General features: G+C 45.3%; 2 protein-coding genes and 1 long non-coding RNA gene across 3 annotated transcripts in view; all 3 read right to left on the minus strand.

The window, feature by feature from the left end:
* Positions 1-10,717, minus strand: part of LOC148339309 (uncharacterized) — a 45,615-nt gene extending 34,898 nt beyond the window's left edge. The window contains exon 1 of the long non-coding RNA XR_015842512.1: positions 10,488-10,717. This is a non-coding gene — a long non-coding RNA (uncharacterized LOC148339309). The remainder of the gene's footprint in view (positions 1-10,487) is intronic.
* Positions 3,476-5,085, minus strand: hoxc9a (homeobox C9a). Its single transcript, XM_088290601.1, has 2 exons — positions 4,500-5,085; positions 3,476-3,794 (listed from the first exon to the last, which is right to left on the minus strand). Exons 1-2 carry the CDS (start codon positions 5,083-5,085, stop codon positions 3,550-3,552), a joined length of 831 nt encoding a protein of 276 aa, XP_088146727.1. The 3' UTR covers positions 3,476-3,549.
* A 416-nt stretch (positions 10,718-11,133) lies between the features above and the next one.
* Positions 11,134-13,849, minus strand: LOC148339315 (homeobox protein Hox-C10a-like). Its single transcript, XM_088291358.1, has 2 exons — positions 13,147-13,849; positions 11,134-11,411 (listed from the first exon to the last, which is right to left on the minus strand). Exons 1-2 carry the CDS (start codon positions 13,832-13,834, stop codon positions 11,134-11,136), a joined length of 966 nt encoding a protein of 321 aa, XP_088147484.1. The 5' UTR covers positions 13,835-13,849.
* Positions 13,850-14,526: the final 677 nt, after the last annotated feature.

The raw sequence follows: 14,526 nt of genomic DNA on the forward strand, positions 1-14,526 counted from the left end.
AGTCCGAACTGCTGAGCCTTTTTGCTGCTCTACAAAGGGAAGTTCCGCTCTAAATAAAGACGAAGCAATGCACCCCCTCATCGTGGCCAGTGACGGATGAAACGCCATTTTAGCGTTATACTTGACCTCTGGTGGGCTGTTGCAGTGAACAATGACAACAATAATAACAATGTCCATAAGCAGCGTGAGCGCAGCAACAAAACAAAAAGCACCGCGAGTAAATGATGCACGCCAGACAAACAACGCCATTGCAAAGCGCTAATAAACCAAGAATACACAAATTACAATGCAAGAAAAACAACAACCACAATCGGCATCGAGTGTGGGAAGATCAACAAACAATAACCGAAGCTATATATAGGAACTCGCGCGCACGCACACACACACAAACAGCAAACGAAAAGAAGCGTGAACGACGTTGCGTTGACATCCACAGCAAAGCATGCACGGCCCTCGCTCGTGTAATCGAGTAAAAGGGGGCCAAGCAGGGCAGCGCACACTTGCACCCGGCGCTGTAAAACACCGACACACGCAAATATAAACACGACCTATGAATAGTAGGTGCCACTCAATGACCCCGTAAAAGCCACCGAGGATAAATCTCCTCGCGTGGAAGAGTTCATAAAATTTTACACTGGATGTTTAGCTGCAATCAGCACTCGCGAGTCCCACTTGAATGCTCACACGGGCTCGCTCGCTCGCTCGCTTGCTCTCTCCAAATATGCCAACGTGCTTTTTGTGAGGCCACTAACGTTTTATACACATCGTCGTAAAATATGAAAGGCGCGCTCGGCGAATTTATAGACCTTTCACACTCTATAAATATGCAGATTGCCAATCACTGCAACGGACGTGCACGTGCACACACACACACACACACACACGCACACACACGCACACGCACTCACACTCGCACACATTAGCGTGCGCGAGTTTGTGTTAGTACAAAAGATCAGGCCTATATTATTATTAGTATCAATTGTATCTGTAGTAATAGTATTGATCAAGTATTAGTGTTAGTTTTAGTTTTTGTATTAGTATTAGTATTATTAGTATTCGTATTATTCTTCCATGACGACAGATTTTTATTCTTGGGCTTTCGACCAGAAATGAGACTGACACTGTTCTGCTGCTTTCTGATGTCGACTTTGAATAAGTGTGTTCGTATCATTAATTTGTGTTTTCATTTGACTGTCTTTGTTGTTGCATTATTGCTATTTTATGTATGCAAAGTGATCATTGTTACAGCTGCAGCTGTTGTGAAATGCGCTATACAAATAAAGTTGTATTGTATTGTTGCGATCTTGAAGTGAGTTCTACCAGCGCGCATTTTTGTATGAAGCAGATTGTCATTTGAGAATCATATTAGAAAATATCGATTATTTTATTTTGTCCTGGTTCGGTGCATATTATTTTCCTTTTCACTATTTCATAAATGTATAAAATATTTCTAAAGAACATTTGCTTAACAATGTATATCTTGATGTAATTCAAATACAGAGCGGTGGTTATCTCGTAAGGCTGGAGTTAATTTCAGAATTATATTTGTAATCAGCACGAAATAAAATCATGTTTGGACAGCAATCATCCGGTATTGTCCATGAAATGGTGCCAACGAGCAAGGCTGTCATTTCGTCGTTTCTCGCTCTCACAGAGGCGAGCCTCAAAAGCACCTGAACAGAAAAGAGGAGCAACAGCGTCATCTAGCGTCCATGCGGATACCTGCACTTGGCAACCTGACTGCATTCCACCAATCGCAAAACACCACGGCGTGGGCAACAAAATGTCCCCATTTGTTCAAATCACGTCACAGCGTCGCCATTTTGTTTGTAATTTGCAAAATATGACCCCCATTTTCATATTTGTCTTTTTGTGAAACATTTAAGCCCTTTTCGGGGTTCATTGATGTACGACAACTATTGACTCGTTGCCCATCTAATGGTTGCCTAATAAGAGCACTTATATGATGAAGTACAGGGGAGGGAGGGGGATGTTGCAGCTGGCCAGTGAGAAGTGGGAGGTGGGGAGGGGGGGGGGGACGAAGAGAAGGGAGGGGGCCGAGGTTCCACTGAAGGTGCGCGGAACTCCTTTGAACGAGTCCTGCCGCTGCGTCCATTAAAACCATAAAGTCATTTAGGCCAGACGTCTAGCCAGTCGCTCGAGTTTGCTTTGTGGCTCTGCATTTGAGACAAACAAGCCAACTCCGGCGAGGCCTTGTAAAAAAAAAAAAGCGGTGAAAAAGAAGGGCAAAATGGTGGCCTTTTGTGTGTGTCCGGGCGGAAATGCACACGGTCGGCCTTTGGAAAGTGCAGCTTCCTGTCTGTATTGTTGAGCACCACAAAAAGATCATTTAGCCCCGACAAGGCGGGAAAGCAAATGCGACGCTCACTCTCACATTCGGGGTTGCCCGCATGCCGTCTTATCATACTCGTATCAAAACATGGCAATATACTCCAGGTAGACAAGTTGGAAATGTGCAGGGGTTTTTTTTTGTTTTGTTTTTGTTTTGGAGGGGGGGTGTGCAATGTCGAAATTGCACGCGGAAATTTGTCTCCGCCTGTGCAACTGCTGCGTTGAAACAAGCGCGTTGCAAGCAACATTTTTTTTATTATTATTCGAAGTTAAACTCATTCGATCTTCAACAAGTTAAGGTTTTCGTTTTTAGACATTAAATATTGGCCATTAATATTGCAACTGTGGCCGGCAGCATTTGTGGCCCTTTTATTTGCCCAATGTGGTCTTACGAATTCAAAACACACATTCGACAATGACAAGTTGCAAACAAAGCTTGTACTAAACGTTCACATTTGGGAAAAAATAAAAGCAAATTACATTTGTACACAGTAAATTTAGACGGGTACATACTCTAAAAAGACTATTTGGTCCGAGTCAACAGAGTAAAATTGGAGAATAATATATATATATATATATATATATATATATATATATATATATATATATATATATATATATATATATATATAGTGCATTTAAAGAGATGTTCTTATTAGATGCACACACAGGGTCAGTTTCACAATCAACACAGAACGCAAGAGTTTAGGATGATGAAGTTTATATTTGCAGATCTCTATCTACATTCTCAACTCGTATAGGATATTACAGTGGCAAAAAAAAAATACACAACAACTATCACAAAAATACAAACAAGACAAACAGTGGCAGATGTTTTGATCCTGTACAAAAAAAGTCCACCTGCGAAGTAAATGCGGTAGTAAATGCGTGAAACACGGACGATTTCAAGTATTGTCTCACTCTGGAGCGCTGCTACGCGCCCAAATTGTACTTTGACCATTTCCCTTATAAAAATGCCTTTTAAGTGTCAATGTTGAATTATTTTTATTTTTTATTTTTTTTTGCTTTTTTTTATTTTTTTGAAACGACACCCATTTGCGTAGAAAAATAACAAGCATCCAACAGTCTTGAACGTGGGCTTCCAATTGATAAATATAAAGAGAGGAAGGTGTTGCTGCTGCGTGCACGCGTGCGTGGCCGCTGTCCTTAGTGGTTCAACTCGTGACAGTCACGACATTATTGCTCCTTGCTGTTGCTCTTCTCCTTGTTCATTTTCTTCATCTTCATTCGCCGGTTCTGGAACCAGATTTTCACCTGCCTCTCAGTCAGGTTGAGGACCCGGGCCACCTCATAGCGGCGGTCCCTGGTGAGGTACATATTGAACAAAAACTCCTTCTCCAGTTCCAGAGTCTGGTACTTTGTGTAGGGGCAGCGTTTCTTCCTGGTGGAGCGGGCGTGGATCCAATTTGCCACGGGGTTATCTGCAATGAAAACACACGTAATGAGCCATCGCGAAAGCAACGAGCAAAATGTGTCCAAGCAGCATGTGGGCTTCCAAAGTCCTTCCAAAGCAGCTCGCCTCTCATTCGCTTGGGAGTGCACTTAACTTGTGAGGAACACCATCGTAAAAGATTCAATGCGCGTATTCACTTTATTGGCCAATAAAGTAGCCCACATTGACATTCCTCAAGTTGCATGGATGACTTTCGCTTACTGATCTGAACACGTCATCTTGCAATTATAAGCCTTGGTCGGAGTAAAGTGTATGTGCAAACACTGCATGCATGGGCTTTTTGGATTATTTTTCTTTCTGTCTCTCTTTTTTGGTTTGCTCAGTGTTGGGCCTAAAATGGCTGCACGCATCACGGCCGTGTGACCTCAGATGTGTGTTTACCGAGCAGTCCAAATCCACCGATCACATTTAGAAACTCAACGAGCGATGACTTCCCTGCACCAAAATTCAACATTTTCCTGCACATTTTTTTTTTACAATCCCGTCAAGTTTTTATAGCCCCAGTATGATTAGCCCAGTAGCGTTTGTCTTTTATAGTTCCTAAAGCTACACAGCCTGCAGTAGAAAGGGGGGGGGATATCATTTCACTTTACGGACCATGTTGTTCGCAGCAAAAAAAAAAGAAAAAGAGGGGAAAAAACGCCAAGCGGCTGTAAAAGGAGCTTGAACTTACTCGGGTCGAGCTCCGGCTTGTCCTCTTTATGCTTCGCAGCAGCCAGCAGCTCCGGTTCGGGCGAGGGGAGGCTCTGCAGCGTCTTGTCCCGCATGTCCGAGGATGAGCAGTACAGATAATCCGTGTAGGTCCGCCCGGTGCTCGCCAGGCAGTCGGCGGCTCTGTGCTCCGGGAAGGCGTCGGGTTTCAAGCCGTAGTGCCTGCCGTTGCCCGGGTAGCCGTGGAAAGGCACCGCGCCCGAGATGGGCTCCAGCCAGGAGCGCACGTAGCGCGAGTCTGTGCCCAAGTGAGTCTGGTGGCTGTACGGATGGTAGACCACCGACGACTGCGAGGGCGCCCACGAGGTGGGGAACACGGCGGGTTTGGCGGCGAAGCTGCACGACGGGTAGTCTCCGCAGTCCGCGACCAGGGACGCTGGACGTGGGCCGGAAGAGTGCGAGGCGGGCCCGGAAAAGCGAGTGGCGGCGGCTGCCGCGGCCGCCGCTGCCGCCGCCGCAGCCGCCGCCGCTGCCGACAGGACCTCGTCGCTGTCGTGGCTGATCAGGGAGTCCACGTAATAATTACTTATGGGCCCCGTGGTCGACATGTCGAAGCTGCCCGCACTCGTTTACATGCATCCGATTATTATATGGCGTGTATGTGTACTTTTTTTATCTGACCATAGAACAATCAAGGCAGGTAATTATTTCTCCGAGCTCCGTTGCCTCTGATTGGCTGCCCGCGCGTCATGTGACTGTATTTAGCCCACAAAAATTGCACGGTGGATCAATGCGCCACTTACCGCCGGATAGCTTTGCGATTTCTTCGGATTAAACAACTTTTACTCTCCGTAGTGGACGTCTTTACAGGTACAAGTCCAGCTGCTGCTTTTTTTGTTGTTGTTGTTTTTGCGGGGCATCGAATATGGCGTGCGAGTGCTAATGGTGGATGGTTTATGCAGACGCAGTGCAGATACATGCGCACACTGCGTCTGAAACGGAGCCCGGCACTATTTGACGGTGTCATCAATCTCTGTCCGACTGGGAGGGAAAAAAATACATCTTGATGCTACTGCAGTGAATAATATTGCAACTTGAACATGTTTATTCGCACAAACGCTCCTCTTTAGCCGCTGTTTACGAGTAATTATGACAAGTGGTTTATGGCTTTTTTGTGTTTGTTGTTTTTTTTTCTCTTTCAAGCAGGGCGGTGTTGACAGTTAAAGAGACGAGAGACGAATCCTCGCAGCAGACGCGGGATGCGCACAATAAAGTTTGCGCTGTTTTCAAGAGCTAGGGCGCAGCGACATTTCCTAAAATGGGGAACCGGGGACATGACAGTGGAGAAGGGGGTCCCAACATTGTTGACAGGCAGCCCACTTGCGCGGCTGTATTCCACATAGTGGCCGTTCAAGTTTTAATGCCTGTCAATAAATTTTAACGACGACCATTTGATTGTTCATAAACGTGTCGTTAATAAGCCAGCATCACAGTCCCTCTCTTGACATCAAAACGTTGTGCTCGTGCGCATGTGAAGCGCGCGCGCACACACACACACACACACACACACGCACACTCGCACACACAAAGGCCGAAGACATTGCAGCTTCAAAACCAAGTTAAAGCGTTTGCTAGATTAAAAAAAAACAAGCAAACAAAAAAGCTCTCACAAGGCGGGTGATGTTTCTGATTTGGTTGCAATGTTGTGCCACCAAACAACATCGGGCCAGTAAGTTTAATTTTAACTTTCACTCACAAACTTTCATAATATCTGCTTTCAGATGATCTGGGATCTGTTCGTGCGTGCAGGCAGGAGGGCTCACTGTTGGACCCCAAAGTGCATTTAAACAACATCATCAGTCGCTGCTTTTTGCGTCTGATTGGTTTTTGGGGAGCTTTAAATTCCGGCCAGGTTTGTTTTTTCTTCTTGTTGTTTGTTGTTGTTTTTTTCGTCCGCACCAGCTGGGTACTTCTACACACAAATCTGATTTCAACTCAGGCCGTATTGAAGTTCATTGCAAAAACAAACAAAAAAAAACCAAAAAAAAACGAAAGTGTGTTGCGCTGTTGTGGATGACGCAAAATCAAAAGTGGGACCATGAGCAAATAATGAAATATACATTTTAAAAAAATGTAGTTGTAACTTCTACAAGACGTCAACAACGATCCCAGAAGAAAAGAAATTTGACCAAAGCTAATAATCGTCTGTAGGCTACGTTTGCATTTGGGGTTACTGTGTGCGCGCGTGCACGCGTGTGAGCGTGGGAGCGTAGGCGTGTGTGTGCGTGCGTGTGTGTGTGCGTGTGTGGGCGTGCGTGTGTGTGTGTGTGTGCTTGTTTTTATAGAGTTCAGATTCAAGCATGAAATGTAAAAGGCCAGACAGCATCGCCGAGTCCAGATGACGTCAAATGTTTCACCAGATGTATTCGCTGTAAATTCCTTTTCACTTCAATAAGATCATTTCAAAGTTTTTTTTGGGGTGGGGCAGGTTGAAGGTCTGCGTGTGTTTATTCTGTTGCTGCCATTAAACTCGAGTGTTCACTGGTCATGCGATACTGGCACATATGAGCCTGTAATGACACCCTTTCCTCTTTTTTGCGTGGCTCTCTTTAATTTTAACACCACACTGATATTTAATATGCGTGTACCTTTGTCTTTTTCTGAAATTAAATTGATGACTTCCGAGCATTTACTGCTTGTTCATTCATTTTTTTTTTGCTTCAATGACTTGAACGCGGGTGTCAAATATTGAAATTTCTTCCTTGCTTCACTTTGCGTTCACAAAAAGCTCCAAAAGCTTCAACTGCAACTGCCATGACACGTTTGTCATCCATCTCGTCAACAAGCAGTGCATCAAAATTTGACAGTGACTGAATCTGGGAAACAATGCAACATCGCATCGACAGCCTTCAAGCTCGCCCGCAAATGCATTTTAAACACGAAACAGCGACCACAACAACGCGCAAATTCATCCACGTCACCGTGCAGCATTATCCAAATTTGTCTTTCCTCCCTGGCAAAGATTGGACTGATTTGGATTCCTTTCATAATCAATTGCGTTCTTTGCAACAATTTCTGACATTGTTGACTTGCAGACAACGCATAAAGCCTCATTGGCTCAAATTCCGCCGCCGCAATTAATATTGTATTTTTTTCAATCATTAGCAAAAGTGTCCAAGTTGTTTAAAGGCTATTTGAAGAGACGAGCCTGCTTTCTTCAAAACGGGTCAGAAAAATGAGTAAGACACTGATGCCATCATCTTCATCGTCGGACACAAATAAAACCCCTACACACACACGGACACATACACGTGTGTGTATATATATATATATATATATATATATATATATATATATATATATATATATACGTATATTCTGTTGTGAGTGTTTGGATTTAAAGAGAATATGATTCACTTAGACATTTGAGAGCGTCATGTGAAGAAACTTTAAGAGTTGGAAACATTTCGTTCGTTTTTGCGGCTAAAAGAAACACGTCAGAGGAGCACGAGCCTTCATCTTGGCCTGCAGAGAAAACGCACACGCAAACCAAAAACAAAAACACAAAACCGAGAGACCCTCGGTAAAATTGGCAAGCAAAAATACGATCTATATTAATACGATGGTGATGATGATGATTAGCATTACTAACAACCAAAGCATTTAGAAATACGAAAGACAATTGAAAGGGTTCAAGACATTTAGTTTTTACATTTTGATAGATGACATAACTGTTGAGCTGCATATTTGTAGACTGCAATTGGCATTTTTTTGCATATTCATTTACTAACGGTTTACTGAATTGCTGTTTTTATTTTTTTTAAATCATTATCAGGATCAAATGACGTTGCGCGGAAGGGAATAATTTTTGTTTATTTATAAATAAATAAATAAATAAATGCAGTGTGTGTCTGTGTGAGTGTGTGTGTCGTTGCATTGGGTTTTGGCGTTTCGAAGCGTTGTGATGTTGTTGTTGTTCGTTTTTTCTTTTTTTTTTGGGGGGGGGGTGCATTTGAAGCTTGCAGGCGCTGCAGTGTGTCGCCGTCACACCTCGGCCAAAGTGTCCCGAGCAGGAAGTGAGCGTCCGAGGGCTTCCCTTTCTGCGCGCTACTACAAAGTGAAAAGAAATGACTTTATGTTTATATGGTTTTAGGGTGAACTGTTTGCGGCGCTGTAAAAGGCTTTTGTCCCAGATGCATTCCAGGAGAAGACGCCCATTGAGCGGACTGAATGTAAGTGACTTTGGATTCCAGACTGTGCCCCCCAGCTTGCAGTTTGCATGTGGCAGTGCCGCCAGAGACTTTTCGATAGGATGAGACAAGAAGAGCGGATGAGAGCGAGCAGTAAACGCACCGGCGGCCCTCAGGCCCCACGAGGGGGCAACTACACAACACAACACAACCAAACAGCACAACAAGCCACTATTGTTGCTCACTTGGTTTCCCTCATCTGACTTGACGCTGTCTACTCACGACCGGTGCAGAGCAGCAACGCACATGATTGCCTCCAAGAAGAACATTTGGAGTCCAAAGATCATTTGCGTGTATGCAGAGCAGAGTGAGACACGTGATGAGAATTCATCTCATCACGATGAGATCAGCAAACAGCACGTGAGGTGCATGCATGTTATTGTTTTTCGTGACACACACCTGATGTGATTCAAATGAGATTTCTAAAAAAATCAAATCAATTGCTCTTGGCATAAATCATTTGGTTGTGACTCAGCCTTCATGTGTAAATTCAACTCCTTGTAATTTTTATACAAAACGTAAAATACCTTTTGCTAGAAAATCAACGTGACTTGAATGTGACAAGTACGAATTTTTGGATAAACTATTTGGCCCAACATTGCGTATGGTAAGAATACATATTCAGAAACATTTTTCATTTCATTTTCAATTTCTTCAGCCAGAAAATGGCAGCTCTTGTATTAGCATGCATGCTAAAACAATTAACGGAAGATTTCTTTTTGTTACAGCTCTTGTGAAATGCGCAATATAAATAAAGTTGCATTGTATTATATTATTGTATTCTTTGCATTGTAATTTAATTCAAGTAACTGCACGTTTTCATCTTTTGAAATGGACGAAAGGACGATTTTGAATGCACATCTGGAAGGCTAAGCCAGCAGAAGCTCGGTGGCGAGTTGTGCCTGCTGCACATCACTGTCACATGATTTTTTTGTCTCCGATGTTCGGCTCACGCGACAGTCCAAAGGCGGCCTCACTTGAAAGCTTCAGACATATTGATTTTCCACGTGCACGCGTCCGAACGGCCATGCAAGCATCCGTCCACCAATGGCGGAAGCCTTTTGTTTACAACCGCATGCAACAAAACAGCAGCGAGACAAGCAAGGGATGTCTGAGCGCCCCCGCCGCCCCAACACACACACACACACACACGCGCGAGTTGAAGCGAAATATTCTTTTGACAATTCCATTTAGTGTAGACATTGGGATGAAATTGTGTCCTTGATGAAGACGAACTGACGTAATCAAGGCAGTTTCTTGTTGCCGAGTCAGGAAGCCAACCCCAACAACATGAAACTACCTAAACCACGCTTCAGCTGCGTGATAAAAGGGGTCAAAATCCACCAGGGGAGACAAGCCAGAGGCACAAAGACAAAGGCGACAACAGCAAAAGCACGCGAGGCTGCGAGCAGCAGCAGCAAGCAGGCAGGCAAGCAGGCAGGCAGGTTGACGTTACTTCCTTCCAGTCCGCTCATCCATATCGCAACTGTACAACATCGCCCACAACACACACGAAATCATTTGCAACGTGCCAACACGAGCCCGCATGCGTGTCCGCTCAACATCGTCGTCAGCAGCACACACATCTCCATCATCATAAAGTGTCAACGTCTCCACGGCTGTCAAACGGCCAACACCCGCTGAGAGAGAAATCGCGCTCTTCCGCAACAGCAAACGAAAACGTGGAAATCAAGCCTCGGAGTGCAATCGATACATCACAAATAAGAACAGAAAACGGCAAGACAAGAAAAGCGTCCTACCTTGACTTGGTCCAATCCACGTGCTCTCGTTGACGGACGGATGGAGGGAGGGAGGGAGGAGACGCTTTCCTTGCTGTCCATGCAGGCCGCGTCTCCTCCATCGTTCTTTCTTTCTTTCTTTCCTTCTTTCTGCTCCATGCTGTTTGTTTCTGCAGCCTCCAAGTGTGATTTGTGCACTTTGCAGCCGGCGCCGCGTGCATGTGCAGATTGGCCCTCCTTCGCGCACGCACACCTTTTAAAGCGCATCTTTACTGCTGCGGCACATTATATTTGCAGATCATAAAATCCACCCCCAACGCTTTCCAGGGCGAAGCTGACATTAGATTTTTATGACCTTGACTTACTGTGGTCACCTGGATAATATTTAAATCAAGGTTATGGTCTCTCTCTTCTATTAAAAGTGGCCTGATGCTCTCGGCAGCACTTTCTCCCTCTCTCTCCCACTCGCTCGTACTTTTCTCAGGGACAAGTTAGCTCCCCTGCGCGCGCGTGTGTGTGTGTGTGTGGGGGGGGGGTACGTGTGCGTGCTTTGTGTGTCACTGTGTGTGTGTGTCCAAATGAAGTTGATGAATGGTTTCATGTTTATAAGCGACTGAAGTGTGTATGCATGTGTGTCTGCATGTGCGTGTGCGTGTGCGTGTGCGTGTTAGACGTAGTGATAGACGGCGCCTTGCTCCCTATGGCGGCTCTCCCTGCTGAGCTTCTTGAGCTTCATCCGTCTGTTCTGGAACCAGATCTTGACCTGTCTGTCGGTCAGGTTGATACTCCGACTGATCTCCAGGCGGCGCTCGCGGGACAGATACATGTTGAACAAGAACTCCTTCTCCAGCTCCAGCGTCTGGTGCTTGGTGTAGGGGCAGCGCTTCTTGCGGCCGCTTTTGGCCTTCAACCAGCTTCCGCTTGCCTTCTCCTCCGACGAAACATCTGCACAAGCACATGCACACGCAAACACACACGGTCAGTACGTCTGTCCATCTTTCATAAAGCCAACAATTTATCATATTTAGCTAGCTGCAGGATTTAACACATGAAACATGCTGACAAAAGAATTCCTTAAACATTAGAAACAAGTGAATTAGCCCACATTGAGATGGAGTTGATAAAAAATATAACAAATAAGCAAGCCAAACATTCAAATTCACCCAATCTCGCTTTTTATATTTGTCTAGTCAGTTGCATAGCCAGTGTTTTCTATTTAATGAAAAAAAGTAAAGAAAAAGAAAATATATTAGGTGGCGTGTGCAAATAGCAATGAAGCAAAATTAGATTAATGCTTTAGACCTAAAACTCACATTGTTGTCAACGGTAACATACGTTTCAAGCTAATATAGCCTAAGATCACGTACCGACTCTACATACAAATATTATTATTATCATTATTATTATTATTATTATTATTATTGTGATTATTCTTATTATTATTATTATTATTATTATTATTATGTTTTTATTTTACCATTGTTGTTGTTGTTGAGTCCCAGGACTGAACTGTCAGGCTCCAAGAATAATATTCATCCTAATTAAATGTAGCTGTACCTGGAGATGCGCTCTTATTTTGACAAGCGAACATACTTCCTGCTACAATTACCTCTGCTTTGAGTGTAATTGCATCCAATTACGACGAACCACGTTAGCGCCTTCCTTTATTGTGGTTACTTTACTGTCGGTGTTGGACCTCAGACTCCCATAAAGGTTTATTACTTTGGTGCACTAGCGCCAGAGATCTTGTACAAGGGTTCTCTATTCTTAAAAAAATAAAATAAAACAATTGTGGTGTGTAAAACGAAACATTAAAAAAAAGGGCGGGGGAGTATGCGTTCTGTTCGGTAGCACACGCACACACACTTACACACAACCACAAACACACTACACACACACACACACACACACACACACACACAGCGGAAGTAAAAAATAAAGACCCTACTGTGGTCAGTCTTATATCAGTACCACCAAAAACATTAACACCCTCATGCACGTACGCAGGCACCAAGTAAAAGCAGCAGAAAAGAAAGGAAAAAAACACGTCAATGGCATATAAAGAGTCGCACACTTGTCTTCATATGAATCAACAACCACACACGAGCGCATAAGACAAGCCGAATAAATGAATGCATATTGTCGAAAATTCTTCGCACGCATTTGCTCGAGTTAAAAAATGTTGCGACGTCAACGTTGCTGCCTTGAAATGTGAAGTTTTAAAACTGCTCTAAACGCGATGTTGTTGCTGCAGTGCAACAGCGCAAACGCATTTAGCAGATCTTACTGCATGGCGGCAATCTTCAAATATGTTGGCTATGCCTTCTTTTTTTGTTGTTGTCTTAAATAAACCAAAGCAGGGCGATTTTTCTAATTAATATTAATAAAGGTGTCACGGCACAATTTAGAAGCATAAATGATGAGAGTTTAAAAGTAGTCGTCGATTCAAGAATGGTAATGAGCGCGTGTGTGTGAGCGTGAGTGTGTGTGTGTCTGTGTGTGTGAGAGAGTTTATAGCATGATAAGTGCTCTTCTCACATTGTCACGCATTAATGTAAAGGTGTTAATGTCCCAGGCTGCTGCTGGGTGAGGCGGAAGTCTGCATTATTGGGCTCTCTCGCGTTCAATCGTTTTAAGGGAGGCGGGGGGGGGGGTGTAAGGGGGTCCAAATTGAGTGTACCTTTGAATTGGACATCCGAGTCATCCGAGAAGCTGTCACTCTTGGCCTTCTCTTTGGTGCCATGACCCTCGTCATCAACATCCGCCCGACCGACATCCCTCGCGCTCTGTCGGCCCGAACTCGGTTGGGCCGCCACGGCCGAGTGCGCCAGAGAGAATCCGGAGGGGGGCGATCGAAGCCGCCCCTCGGTTCCGTACACCTGGAAGGAGCCGCTCGCCTGGGGCCCGCAGCTATTGTCCCCCAGCCGGATGTAGACGGCCGGCTCTGTTGTGTCTTTGCTCTTATTGCCGTCATCCGGATAGCGGCCACAAAACGCCTCCTCCTTGACGTCGCACGCTTGTAAACACGGGGCAACAGGTTGCGAGTCCCCCCCGGACTTGGAGTTCGGGCTCCATGTGGCCATCTGCGACGGCAGGTAGGGCCCGTCGTGGAAGGTGGCCAGCGGGAGGCCATCGGCCGGGAGTCCGTCAACGGCGGCGGCAGCGGCGGCGGCAGTCTTGGAGGGAGAAAACGGGGCCACCTTAGCCTGCATGTTTCTCCCCCCGGAGTAGCCGTAGTCTGCGGCGGCGGCGGCATGGACGAACATCCCGGGCCCGCCGGAGTAAGCGTCACTCCGGTAAGATGACGATCCTCCCATCAAGGAATCCATGAGGAAGTTGCCAGCCGCTACGTTATTGGGACCTGACATGTTTCAGCCCCACTCGTGGATCCTCCCGACACAATAAGGACAGTAGGATGCTGACATCTTTTGGGGAGGAGGGGGGCGCCAAAAAATATATCAGCAACATAATTATGGATGCTAGGAGACGTGATCATGTGACTTTCAAGACCAATAGCGGCGTGGAAGTGGCCTTGATGCTCCAGACTGCCGTGACGTCAGCGCGGTCAAGTTGGGAAGGGTGAGGCGTCTTGGGTGGAGCACGAGCGACACCCAGTGGCCTCGTGTGGCTCAGCACTCGAGAGGCGAAGCAAGCAGGCCTGCTGCCAAACAAAGGCGGTCTGCTTCAGCTCGCAACATTTGCAGCTTGCTCGACAACTCGACGTGGCTTCATTTCTTGGCATTCAAGTTCAAAACATGAACTTTAGCCAAAGGTGCTTCGTGCAGACAAAAGACAACCGAACCGGAAGCAGCGCGACGGACACGATCCATCCACGTTGGCACTTTGTTTATTTGCTTGCTTGTGTTTTTGCCATCAACATGACTACTAGGTAAGTTCCGATTTAGAGGGAGGGTACGCACCATTTCTGCAGGCTTCCTTGCTTAAAATCTTAAAAGACAAGAACAACAACAAGATTTGATATTTGTGTTTAACTATCTTGGCTTACTTCCTCTCCGTGGGGCGGCGCGTTCTCGTGTTGAGGAAACATATTTCTCCAATT

The sequence above is a fragment of the Idiotropiscis lumnitzeri genome, chromosome 3, assembly GCF_059441095.1.
Source record: "Idiotropiscis lumnitzeri isolate Australia: NSW breed Sydney's pygmy pipehorse chromosome 3, RoL_Ilum_1.0, whole genome shotgun sequence".
NCBI classification, from domain to species: domain Eukaryota; kingdom Metazoa; phylum Chordata; class Actinopteri; order Syngnathiformes; family Syngnathidae; genus Idiotropiscis; species Idiotropiscis lumnitzeri.